The sequence below is a fragment of the Sinocyclocheilus anshuiensis genome, unplaced genomic scaffold (genome assembly GCF_001515605.1).
Source record: "Sinocyclocheilus anshuiensis isolate Anshui unplaced genomic scaffold, SAMN03320099.WGS_v1.1 scaffold159, whole genome shotgun sequence".
NCBI classification, from domain to species: domain Eukaryota; kingdom Metazoa; phylum Chordata; class Actinopteri; order Cypriniformes; family Cyprinidae; genus Sinocyclocheilus; species Sinocyclocheilus anshuiensis.
In genome coordinates this window covers 944,361-958,604 of record NW_015549567.1, presented here as the reverse complement: position 1 = coordinate 958,604, position 14,244 = coordinate 944,361, and the positions used below count along the sequence as shown (strand labels likewise).

The following is a 14,244-nucleotide window of genomic DNA, read 5'->3' as shown; positions in this document are numbered from 1 at the left end:
ATGTGAGAATAGATAGCAGACAGGAGGAAAGAAACAGTGAATGAATGGAAGGCGATTAGATGAGTGTAGAGAACCTAATGGATTTAAACTGAAAGACTTCGACAATTAGAGCATCAGAAATAGTAAAGCAGGGCCTGTGCATATTTGTCATATTTGTGGGAAGGGGGAAAACAAAAAGAGTCAGTTTCCCAAGAATAGATTAACAAATGAAAATAGAAATAAGAGAATCAAAGAATGCATGTTAAAAAGAAAGAAAGTGCGTGTGAGCAAACCTTAGAAGGAACATCGTAGCAATTCATTTAACTATGTATTTTTGGATCAAGTCTGCAATCATTATTTAGTTCAGTAAACACTTTCAAACATTGTTATATTATATTCAATCAGTTTTTTTTTTTGTTTTTCCTGAGGCTGCGGTCGAAAGTAATTCTGTGTTCATCTCTGGGCAGAATTAACATACAAACTTGTAATGTTAGATCAAAACAAGCTTTTCCATTCTGCAAAATCATTTGCAATGATTTCAAAGTTTCTTGCTTTTAATCGTTTTTTCCATTTTGGAATGACACTAAAGCTGAAGCAAAACTGAATTTTATTGGAGCTGAAAAAGGTTTGTGATGCGTTCTAGATGGAGCCTTATCTAAGTCTGATAGCACTTTAAGCAAATGCTTTCACTATGAGCTTCTCTCTCTCTCTCTCTCCCTCTCTTTGTCCTTCTGTCTCTCTTCCTGACATACGTCAGAGTGCAGATACTGTCTTGTAATACCTCAGTGGCGTGCTATGTCCTCTAGCTAGCGTGTTTGAAGTCTGTTTGTGAGACTTTTATAGGTACCGATAGGGTGAGAGATCAGAATCATTCGTCCAGCCATTAGCAAATAGCAGATCCACTCATCCACGTCCAGAACAGGAAGCCAATGGATGACCTCTAAGTCTTCTGAATGGTCAAGACTCTGAGAAAAAAAATGTTAACACAAAGTTTTTTTTTCCCAGAGTGTTTCTTTCATCATGAACAGACCAGTGTCAAAAATGTACTTTCTTGTTCACCCAAAAATTGTCATCCTTTACTCACCCTCATGATGTTTCAAAACGGTATGACTTTTTCTTCTGCGGAGCAGAAAAGAATATAATTTCTTTAACTTCATTTCTTAAATTGGTGGTAGGCCAACATTTCAATATTTTAATATGTTTTGATTACCATTGACTTCAATTGTCTGAACAAAAATCATTTGAGAGATTTCTCAAAATATATTCTTTTATGTTCCACAGAATAGAAGTTCATACAGGTTTGGAATGACGTGAGGATGAATGAATGATAAAAGAATTATCGTATCTCTTTAACAGTTTTTATAATATTTGTACCCTGTAATTATTGCTGTTCAAAAGCACACTGCATGCCATCCATTTATGTTAAATACTAAAAATGAATCAATTATCAATGTGAACATTTACACCTGGTAATTATGAAATCAATTTACTATCAAATATAAAAATAGCTGTAAAACAATGCACAAGATATCATTACACAATAACCACTGCATTAAATAACTGTTATGTTCCTATCATAGATGAAATGCAGCTCTGTACTGTCTACAGCCAGAGTAGTGATGTGATTTTCCTTATATTCTGTATTTTAAAAGCTTTTAATGAATAAAAAACACCTAAAAATAGCTACACGTGAAACAATGTTATATTTAAGAAAGTGAATATAAAAATCGGACTGCGTCACTATAATCACTATAACCCATCACTACTTAGGCCTAAAATAGCATATTATTAAATATAATGTTTGTTACATAACACGATAAAACAACAGATGATTTTACTAAAGGAGCAATTTTTGCGCCCCATTTAAAACATCTGGGGCATTTGTGTCACTTTTGCATTTTTGCATCATGCCCATAGTTAATTTGTGACTCTGGTACAGACTGTTCTGTTATTTGGCTGGTAGAGAGTGTGTTGTGGTGATTTGTGTTTACTCTGACTGGTAGATACAAAATGAGGGGAAGATTTCACACATTTCACACACAGATGCTGAGGCCGCTTTATCTTCAAGTTCAAGTTCAAGTTGAGTTTTATTGTCATTCTGCTGCATGGGGGGACAAAAAGTGGAGCGAGTGGAAATAAATAAATCTTGGCCATGATCGGACTGTCATTGTTAGTCATCTGCTGTGCAGACGCACAGAAATCCTAAAAATATGAAATAAAATCTGTCTTAAGATGAGCTTTACTGTTTATGAGAGGCCATGTGTCCATGAGGCTGAAATATGCTTTTCTGTCGGTCTCTCTCTTGCTCACCCTGTTTACCCCCATACAGTATTGCCACTGTTTGGTTGTTCTTTCAAGCTCGCCAGTCAAATCCACAGCCCAGAACATGTCAGCACCCTCGACGCAGTTTGATCCATCACAGATTAATGTGCTGCGATTCAAAGGCTGAGGAAAGGAAGTCCAACAGTGTCCAGACTGTTGTGTTTTTCACCACGGAGAGTTTTTAAATAATACGAGAAAATGTCATGTGCGAAGAATCACTATCATTCTTCATTCCTCTGTTGGGCCTCATGCCTCTTCCAACCACCCTGACCCAGAAACAGAGGATATCGTGGATATTTATAGTGCAGCGATTACTGATAAACATGAATGGAATGGAGAGAATGGAAGAACGGAGTCAGTAATAGGGCTGCTGTTTAAAGACGGCCATTACAGTGAATGAAACCTCAACCAAAAGTATGATCTGGGAAGGCAATGGGAAAACAAGAACCATGACATTAGGTTTAAAAAAACTGTGAACGTCAGAGACGAGTTGAAGAGAGAAACAGAACAGAAATGATCACAGGAAACAGTCTGAAAAATGGAAGCAAACCAAAAGACAAATTCAGACGGTTTAAGATGGATTTAGCTATAAAGTGACTAGAAGAGACAGACACTCGAAAGAAAGACAGTGAGACGGAGAGACGGAGTGGATGTTGAACTGGGGAGGAGGAGACTGCCATCCTGGACAGCTAGTGAGGGTAGAGCTGGCAGAGCAGAGACGACACATGTGCCAACTTCATTTTAACATCATTCACAGGCCTTCAGTGACATTATTAAAGAACAACGTTCATTTTTCTCAAGCACATTTTGGACGCCCAGAGTAAAAATGAGACACCAAGAACTGATGATGTCTGTCTGCTTTGGGCAGAACCAATTTTCCTGCCCTTAATTTTTGAAATGCTGTGAAAGATGTGACTGATATTTTATAAACCAGTAAAAGCAGGCAGAGATTATGGTCATGGGTTTGGAAAACAGTGAAGACCTCTCCAGTTTCTCCAGTTGTTGCGTTATAAATGTGACAAATTCATCGTCTGTTATTTTCTGATGTTCAGTCATTTTAGCAGGTTATCTTGTTGAACGACATCCGCTTCTCTTTGTGCTACATGCTGGGATGTTTCTCGACAATTTAGAAGCAGTACGTGCCACGCTCAGTCACCACAGATTGACGTTGACGTCTTTTCCATTCTCGTCTGCGTGGCTCTGTAGCCAAAAAGTCATGACATCTTGCCCAGATTCCATTTGTCACTTCTCTTCACGCAGCTGATAGATGGATGATCAAAAGACAAAATTAACGGACGGGTAGAGGTATATTTCCAGCCCCAGTCTACTCTGACATGCCAACCATGATGCCATTCGGTCTCAGTTGTGATTGCTCATTGAGAGTTTGCACGGAAACAGACCTGTCTGCAATATTTTACCCAGTCGTCCACACCGCCAATGTCCATTCAACCCTGCCTGCAGAGTTTTCATTCTATATTCTACATATACGAGTCATTAGCTACCCTTGAATTCAAGTTTTGTTAATGTCACAAACTTTTGCAGTCGAGGGACAGAAAGATCAGCTTGCAGAGAATAAGACAGAGAGTCTTAGTCAATGAGAAGGCCATTTTCTCTCTTAAGAGTGTGTAATCTGTACTCTACTGACAGTACAGTAGAGTACAGGACTGGCCTGATTACGCTTTAATAGGTTGGCTGCAAGGTCTAGTATTATTTCTGCTTAAAGGACGAGCAGGGTTTGAGAGCAATTCTTGGAGTTTTGTGTCTTAGTGAATTTTGATCATCCAGTGTTTATGTTTGTGGATGTGTCTCTTTAAAGGAATGATTCACCAAAGAATTCAAATAATTATCATCATTTACTTACTTTCTTTCCTCTGTGCAACACAAAAGTAGACATTCTGGAAAAAAAAAGTGTTTTTTTCTTATTTTAATAAAAGTCCAATGTTGTTTTGGACCAAACTGGCTTTCATTATATGCATAAAACAATAGAAACACCATTTAAAATATCTGCTTTCTTCTCAGGAAAAGTCATACAGGTTTAAATTATATGAGGGTGAGATCAAAAACAAAGATCTAGTTTAGTCATGAAATTTTAAGATAGATAGATAGATAGATAGATAGATAGATAGATAGACCCTCCAGCTCCACCTGTCTAGATCTGCTATGGGATTTATGTATGCCTATATCTAACGTGCTCATAGCAGCTGTAACGTTCAAGGCAAATCTAGTTTGCCAAGACCAAATATATTAACACTGTCATATCCATTAACATACCATTATTTGTCTGTGTAATTGAAAGCAGTCTGTGCAGTAATATGTAGTGTACAGAGACCATATCTGCTGCAGGTGTTTGCTGGTCTGACATCTCTCAGTACCTGTTAGAGATATAGAATTGCATTTTTTGCACTTCTTTCTGTTCTGTTCTTTCTCTTCCCATTTCCTGTGGTGATTGTAAGTGTACTGGGGTATTTTCCACACACCAGGTCTCTTTAGCAGCATTTTTATGGAGTATCACACAAGTCCCCCAACTCATAGCTACAGAGCCATTTCAAAACAGACCCATTCAGTAGCAAAGAGCACAGCAAAAATGGATTTAAAAAAACACCAGAAAAATAGTAACATCTAGCACATTTTGATTTATAGAGGATTTATAATTTCTTTGGCGCAGCCATTGTTTTTAAAAATCTGAGTATTAGATGTTTTAGGCAGCAGCATTTGGAAATTGCAGTGGGTCTGCATCCAAATTTCAACAAGAGTTTCCCTGGGGGAGAGAGCGGAGTCACAGTCTGCTCCCAAAAGAGGGTCGCTTAATGAACCGTGCAGACAAGCCCCCTTAGCACTGCTGGAGACATCACATCAACATGAGTGACAGACATCAGCATATCTGTAGTTCAAAGTTGTTGTTTTTTTTTTATATATCTTAAGCTGATGAAGGCTAAATTTATTTGTATTATTACAAACATTTAAGTATTTATTTTATATGGCACCAAACATTTTATATGTATATGTATATATATATATATAACACGACTAGAAATCAGTGGTTAAGTTGTATTTACAACACTGTTCCAGAACAGTTCAACCCAAATATTTAGATGTGTCCAGCGCATTTTATGGAGGACCGTTTCCTGATCCTGGTAAAGTAGACTACAATGCCGGCTGTTCTGTCTCACAGACTGGAAGTACGTTTTCATATTTAAAGGATTGGATAGCTGGCCAATCACAGCACACCTCGTTTTTCAGAATGATGAGCTTTGTAAAAATCGATGCGTTTCAGAAAGGCGGGGCATAGAGGAGAAACAATAATGTACAGTATGTGGAAAATAATGTGTTTTTTGAACCTTAAACCGCATAAACACATTTTATTACACCAAATACACAAAATAATGTTCTTTTTAGCAACATCATATGACCCCTTTAAAATGATCAGAATTACTTCTTTTTATAAATTAAAATGTTCATCATGTAAGACGTGTTGAAGTCATTGCATATTGTATTTCTGAACAATAACTGATGCAGAAAAAAAATGTGACATTAGCCATTTCTCTTCATTTTCTTCTTTCTGTTTTCCAGATTCCATCTGTGTTTCTATTCTAGTGGCTTTACCTCTTGCCCTCCCTTTCTTTCTTTTCTTCTATTCCTGACCATCAAGAGATTCATGTTATTTAGTAGATTAGATACCATTACCGGCCATGATTTAAGAGTGAGGAACGGGAGAATGTTGTTGTCTTTATTTGTTAGGCTAGAGGTTGTCAGTAGAAACCAGCTGTACAACTGCCAAGAGAGTAAACTGAGCTACTGTCACTGTGGTAATAATGTCAGACAAAAGCAAAAGTTCTATCACACAATCTGAATGCTATCCCAATCAAATTCATATTCAGTCCTGGAGCTGGTATTTTTAGGAAAAGAAACCTGGATTTTCACAGTAGCAGTTTCTAAGCAGTCTATGTTGTTTGCATTTATCATCATATTCATACCGTTGATAAATGAGCTTGTCCAAGACAGAACAGACAGTTACGAGACTGAGAAAAGAGCAAACTTGGAAGAGCTCAATACTGGAGAGAAAAAAAAACAGTGTAATAATTTCAGCGTTTAATGGCATGTGCAGCGAAGGACTGAATATCTGCTTTTGACAAAAAACAGATCTAGATGTGTTGTTTGTATCAAGTGCAATGAGAACAGCAAATCACAAAGCCTTCTGAAAGCAAAAGCTTATCTACAACAAAGAACAGACAACCACCACAGCCAAATCCTGTAAATATAGAGAGATGCAGAAAGAGAAAACTGATACATCAGCACAGTGAGCCTGACACAAACACAGTCAAAGAAAATAAAAGACATTAAATATTGTGACAGGAACATTATGGGATCATTCGGAAAAATACTGAGAGAAATCAAACTCAGACTGAATTAATTAAGGCGAGATTTCCTGATGGAGAATCTCTAATCTTTCCATCTTCACATGATCTACTTGTTTCGCAATCACACACTCCGCTTTGGTTAATTGAACCCCAAACACATTGTGAGTTTCAAGAGAAGCTCACTGTTATTCTGACTAACACACTCATTCTCAGCCGCGTAAAACTATTACTGAACAAGCTGAGCACAACAGGATATTTCCCAATCAGCCTCACGCCAGCCTCAGGCGGTAATGCTGGCCTTTCCTCAACACCCAGTTACCATTCAACGCACATGTGAACGGTTTTTAAGGAAAAACAAGTTTAACACCGGCTCAGACGAGCCGTTGGGGATGATTAGGTGCTGTTTGGCCCTGCAGGTGTTCAGGCAGAGCTCCAATGTCCGTTCCGGATCCGAGGGGTGGGTGTGAGCACAAGGTTTGGGATGGGATGAGGTGAACGCAAGAGAAGTGCTGCCTCAGGGGGGAGAACCGAGACATCTGGAATAAAGGCATGGGGTTTAACTCACTGAACAAACGCTATCCTGATCTGGATTTAGAGAATGATTCAGCACCTGTAAAAGTCATCCTAGATGAAAGTGTGAGGCATGTTAAACCATAACTGTCACGTCCAGTAAGAAATCAGCCTGGCATAATATCATACATCTCTTTACAATCATTTTACAAGATTGCAGGGTTATGTGTGTGCATTAAGAAGAAAAAGGACATGCTTGTTATTTGGGGCTGTTTGTACTTGCAATTCAAGTCTAGCAGCCTCATAATTTATTATCGATTTAATACTGAATGCTGAAATCACTTGGGTGCATCGGCCTGATGGTCTAATTTGATTGATCTTGATATTGAAATGCATTTAGTGAACAAAAGTGTCCTTTTGTCAATGTACAGTACGTTATTTTTGTGCTCTAATAGGAATATGACATTTTTTGAACAAAATATGCATTTGTAATACGGAAAGATCCCTTTGTTCACAAAATTAGGCTTCCTTAAAAGAGAAATAAACTTGCAATTCTGAGGGGGAAAAAAGCTAAACATGGGATTGCAAGAAATATAGATAAATATGGTGTTATAAACCCACAATTCTGAGAACGTCGGAATTGTAAGCGAGATTGCGAGATATAAAATCACAATTCAAAGAAAAAAGTCGTAATTATGAGATGAAATTCATAGAATTCTGAATTTACAAGATGTTTACTCAAAATTGCAAGACACAAACTAAGAATTGCTATATATTGTTCTAAACCCACAATTCTGAGAAAGAAATCGCAAAATATAAAATCAGAAGTGGAGAAATTAATTCTCAGATATAAAAATCAGTTCTAAGAAAAAAAATTGTGAGATGTTACCTTAAATTGCAAGATATAAATTGGAATTTCGAGAAATTAAGTAAGTATTTTCCAAATTAAAAGTCAATTAACTTTTTTATTCTGTGGTAGAAACAGATGAGAAAAACAAAAAATGCTGTCAACTGAATGTATCAACTAAATATGTAAATCAACTAACCAAGTAAACTAAATAAGTAAATATTTAATATTTACCATTTAACATTTAGTCTTTCATGAAATGACAATATAAAATTTCATTTTTACTTTCACATATAATTTAAAAATACATAATATGTGTTACACACAAAAATGTATAATTTGTCAGTACTTTACACACCCTTGTGCAAGTGAGTGTGCGTGTGTGGTAGAGGAACTGCTGATTATCATTAAGTAATTAGCCTTAAGTGTGTTGCTGACCTCTGCATTTAACAAATAACACATTATTGTGCCAAGCATCTGGATATGGAAGAGTAAATGGAAACAAGCCTTTACAGTCTCAGTTACTGAAGCATCTCTCTCCATTCACACAAGTAGCACAGATCTACACATAAACAAGTCCTCCGAATGTTTACTTACAGTCTTACTCTGACTTTTCACTTCTGCCAGCATTAAGATACAGTGTTTTGTCCTGTGCTTGTATTTACAGAGACTTTGGAGCACGGATCAAATAAATCTGACAGGTGCGTATAACCAGAACTGCCACGCATCTAAAAAAAGACCCCTTCACATTATTTCAGACTTTTGGTTTCAGATTTAGTATGTAAGAATGACTTTGAATACAGCTACTGAGCATCATTCAGTAACAGGCCTTTTGTATGTTAACAGAAGCATGCAGAAGGAGAAGGGACAGAGGAAAGACGAGACATACTGGAGGGAGATCAACGCAGCCATGGCCCTCACTAACCTGGCTCAACCCAAGGGCACGGCCACCGCTGCCACCACCAGCTGCATCATCCAGAAATCCTCACACATAGCTGAAATCAAGACTGTTAAAGTGCCTATCCTGCACAAATACTAATGCGCAGAAGATCCCGCTCTTCTACTTTTGGAATTCAGTTGGTTTGAATATTGTTTATTACTTTGTGGTACTGATAAAGAATGAATTTTTTTGGTTCGTTTGTTTTTATTGTTATTATGAGTGCCCTGAAATGCAGCACTTGTTTAGTTCACCGATTTGTGCATTTCCTTTGGGTCGCACAAGCTTTTTTTGATAAGTGTTGATGAATTGTCAGTAACGACAGTATTTCTGAACGAGACACTTTTGCAATGTTAACTTATTTTGATATTAATCAGAAATTTGTATTGTATCGCACCAAAGTGCCTTCATGCATCTCAAAGGAGAGCTTAGTGAGAATGTACAGTTCATGTCCTCGCTGAATGAAATAAAAGGGTTGTAACGACAGGAGGAGTGTGTAGCGCACTCTTCTCGCAGCCTACAGGAGCTGATGACCTTGGCGCAAGTCACAAAGACATGCACGTGAACCTAAGGCCATTTCTGCATGTTTTGTCTTCAAATCTCATGTGGCTGTGACTACGACATTGTTTTGTCTCTAAAATGGAAAACTTCAACTGTCACCTGCCAACAATAGCCGTGAGCAGAGATAAGTTCAGTCAGCCAACATCAAATTCCAGGCCTTCCTTCCAGCTAACAAGCAACGTTCTCCAAACTTTGGCAACAAACGTTCTTACGGTAATGTTAAAAGCACATTTGTTCATTTATGTTGTCTTTAATAACATTAGCACAAAAACGTAATCATTCATGGAATGTTTCATTTCTGAAAAGTTCTAGTTGCTACTTGCTGCAAAACGTTCAGAGAACATTTCTATAATGTTTGCAAAATTGCAACATTCCCTTAACGTTTGCATAGCCCAAAAATGACCTTTTTTAATGTAATGAAACGTTCTTTGAACATGTTTTTGTTAGCTGGGTTAGTCTCTGCTTCCTCTCATACACTCTCAGTTATGCACATTTCTCAGACAAACAATGAGAAAGAGAGAGACAGACTTCAAGGTTTGGTCTGTATTTGTTTGAGACGAGGACTGTGACCCAAAGGGATATTTATGAATCCATTATCAGTGCTAAACCGAATGTGTTGCCTTCTCACGTTTCTACTCTGAACAAGGTACTTCAGTGGAAGCAGTAAATGATTTGGCCAGTCGTGTTTTACCCCCTTTTCTCTCTCAGATGGTGAGAATTACTCTCAAATTGCTGTTTACAAGAAGTACGGGAGACACTTTCATGTAAAAAAAAAAAAAGAAGAAAAAAACAAACCATAGCAGTATTACCACATCTCTGATTCAGTGAACGTTCAAACTTTTTTTGCAATCTCCTTTTGGTTGTCCTGCGGTTTTAGCTCTTTTAGTTAGTGTTTTTGCCTTTGGTTCAACCAAGCTGTGTTAGTCTTGTATTGACTGAATGGAAAGAAATTATGTTCAATGCAAATGTTATTTACATTAGAGTTAGAGAATTAAAAGCCACTTTTGAAGTGAGCGCGGTAACACTATTTTATGTTGGTTTTTTTTTTTTTGCTTTTGTAGTGAGAAGGCCAAAGAGACTTGTTCAAAAAGTTGCATGCACTTATCTGACTACACCCTCCTGCCTTTTTTCAGTATTAAAAATAATACTCACAAACACCCACTGAGACTATAATTCATAGGCACTATGTCCCTGTTTTCCTGCTCAGCAGAGTAGTGTAGCACATTTTTAGAACATTTCCTAACAAAACTGGGAAAATGTATGATCTGATCTGCTTTTGAAATCTAATTTTCCTTTCATTTTTCAAATCACATGTGAATCTCTTTTGGCCTTTGCAGAGAACAAAGAGAAGAGAAAGCATCAATCTGAGATTTACTAATTCAGTTTTTTTTTTTATTCCCTTGCACACTCGGCTCTAAAGGAACCTGACAGACAAACAGCTATTTTGTGCTCACTTTAGAACATTTCAAATGATTAAAGACTGTACAAACAAACTTGTAATAATAGTCTGATTTTTTTTTATTGTTAAGTTATATACTTTTTTTTATTTTAGAGACTGGATGTTTATCCAATGAAGGAATGCATAATATCACATTTATTCTCTGAAAAGGACAAAACCTTGTTTACTTCAACGGAACATTAAATAAAAATGTTTTTTTGATGACAAGATGTTGCTTGGCGTTTCATCATTAGCATTTGCTTTCTGCACAATCCTCTGAAATCCTTCTTCATATAAAACCTGATCAGAGGTATAATTGGTAACATTTAAACATAGGGTATCCATCTGAGTTTGAACTTCAGTTTCTCTATGAATAAACATGAGTTTAAAATGAATACATTCCTAACAGAAATGTTTTAAGGCCAACTTAGGTTGAATAATTCACACTGCATTGAGACAAACATGACATTTCACTCATTTGTCTCTGCGGCTTGACCTGAGTGAGTTCAGATGACAAGCTTCTCCTTTCTTTTTTAGCCTCTGTTAACTTTGCCAGAGGCAGAGACCTTGTTTGCCTTCACGCTGGTTTCAGCCCAGTAAATACAAAAACACCGCACAGCACAAACAGAGCTGGAAATGGAAGATGAGAATGGAAGTCTGTGATCTTGTCTTTCCTTAAGGGTTTAATCCTGAACAAATGCTGGGAATGGACACATAGTGTTCGCTGTGCTATTTACTGTGTACAGCACAAAGAGACATGAAGCTGCGCTCTTCATTTAGCTAAACAAATCATCAGTTAAGGCTAAGTGAAGCAATAAAGGTGGGGTAAGCGATTTTTCAAAAACGCTTTAGAAAACTGATTTGGGCCGACTAGCAAAACAAACTTGTAGCCAATCAGCAGTAAGGGTCGTGTCTACTCATGATGTGGAGGAGAGAGCGTTCAGTGCATAGGACGGACATTAGCGAGCTGAGCGACAGAAAGATAGAGATGGCGGATAAAAAAAACAAAAGAGCAAAACGTCTGCGGAACAAAAGAAGGCTTAAGGCAAAAAGTAGGACCCGTGTAAATATCGGATCAGCTTTCCAGCGCTGGAGAGAACTCAAGGAGCGGAAGGCCTGCGATCGGACGCCGAGGTTGCTTTGTTTCTTCTCAATAGGTGAGTAACACCGTGTCTGCGCCGCAACAGCTAAAGTCTGTCTAGTACACTGGACGCGACAAAGCGACCGTTGAAAATCATTTGAAATTTGTGTCAATACGTCATAAATAGAACGCAGCAGCAGTTTTCTGTCGGGGATTTGCCGTGTCGCGCCGCATCCAGTGTAGACCATGGATATGTATATATATCTATGGTGTAGACAGTATCACTGATTATAATGAGTTCTATAGTATTTTGTCGCTCCTCTCGCGTCTGGTGTAGACATGGATGTGTGTGTGCGTGTGTGTGTGTAAACAAAATTTATGTAAACATATATTATGTAAACACAAAATTTTATTACAATTTAAATTTTAAATGTTTACAAAAACATTATTTATCCTACAGGTGGCAGGAGAATCTCTCATTTAATTAATTTAATCTATAATAAATTAATAATTAAATGTATTGTTATAAAATATGATAAAACCTTTAAATAAATGATAAAAAATTTAAACAGTTATGCCAGAATACATAACTCCTCTTCATAAATCATTTACTTTTTGCATTTCTTACCTGTCCTACTCCCTTTGTTAGGCACTAATATACACTACTTAAAAAAAAAATGAGTAAGGTAACAAAATCAAAGAATTTCAAATGTCAACATTGGCTACCAGAAATCGCTTACCCCACCTTTAATGTGCATTTCATTTACAGTACATAGTTAGTTATTCTTGAGCTGATCCACAAACCTTGACAACAGCATCAGGCTGGAGATGCGAAAACCCATTTTCGGCTTTTTAGGCCTCAAACTAAAGCATCTATCCATATACACTCTCACAAATACATATACAGTAGCCCCAAAATGTATTTAGAAACTCAAGTCAACAAAAATCATCATTGCTGTAGATACAAAATGTCAAAACCCAAGAATGACTTTCTTGAGATATTTTGCATTAAAGGGTGCACTTTCTAATTTTTGTTCTATAAAGCACAGACATTCATATGTTTTAAAACAAAGTGAGAAACACTTTTTCCAAACACTTTTTGTGGCCACATACAATGCCCACACACTCTTGCTAACCTTGTTGTCAATGAACAGTCTAAAAAAACGTACAAAAGAACATCAACACAAGAGAGAGAATATCAACAATGAATGAAAGATGAATAAAAACAAACAGAGCCACCAAGATTTCCTGACTGTTTAGCCTCCAATCTCTGTCCTGATTTATCTCGCTCATCTACTCCAGCATCCCTCTTTCACATTAATGGTTCTAGCATGCTGCTTGACCTGGTTCTAAATAATGTGGAATCCATGGTTAAACATGCCAGTCATGCAGAATGCGGGTGAGGCATGAGGAACAGAATAAGAGAGAGAAAGAGCTTCAGCCTTCATTTTTAGTATTTAATACACATAAACAAGGATGTAAAACTTCTCGGAGGTATTGTTATATACTATTACATAGTATTACAAATATAATGGGATGCTGATGGACTGAAAAAAATGTAGGGAGGATGGCTTTCACATCACATCATGATCAGACCTCCGCCATAAAGGCCACTGGCACAAATCAAGTCCCCTTGTCTCTCTTTAGCTCTCTCTGTCCTACTGTTGTCTCTCCTCTGTTCCCCAGTTTCTCTCTAAGCAGGCTGGCAAAGACCAGCGCTCTGAGCAGAACTTTCCATCGAGGCAATTTGCTGAAATGTTTGAGCAGGTTTTGTGGATCTCACCCATTATCTAGCTGAACAGGTTGGGATGCTGGACCGGCCAGCTGTGTGACACACTCCAGACGTCTCTCCACCCTTCTCATCAGACACGGGGTCCAAGTTGCTGTCAAACACTACACACACACACAACCTGAGCACAAAGAAATTCCAAAAATCATCTGAACAGGGAAAAAGTGCTTCAGTCAGATGAAGAAATTTGACCCGTGTCCCATATTGGAATAGTTAGTTACTTTGCCTCGATGGTCTATTGGTTCATTAATTATCAATTGCCTGTATGGAGACATACGCAGGATACAGAGTCCAGAACCTGAGCACTGATTAGCCACTGGGTCAGATACTATTCCAACCCTATACTGATTATAAATGTACATTTATTACATATTTTGTCCATTATGCACAACAAAGAAAATGAGTACATATATCAAATTGAT

At 37.5% G+C, this 14,244-nt stretch overlaps 1 protein-coding gene across 1 annotated transcript in view; it reads left to right on the top strand.

Annotated features, from left to right (window-relative positions):
- LOC107657297 (homeobox protein Mohawk-like) overlaps window positions 1-11,200 on the top strand; it is a 28,398-nt gene extending 17,198 nt beyond the window's left edge. The window contains exons 6-7 of the mRNA XM_016445338.1: window positions 8,684-8,717; window positions 8,863-11,200. Coding sequence (XP_016300824.1) covers window positions 8,684-8,717; window positions 8,863-9,055 — 227 coding nt within the window. The 3' untranslated portion in view covers window positions 9,056-11,200. The remainder of the gene's footprint in view (window positions 1-8,683; window positions 8,718-8,862) is intronic.
- Window positions 11,201-14,244: the final 3,044 nt, after the last annotated feature.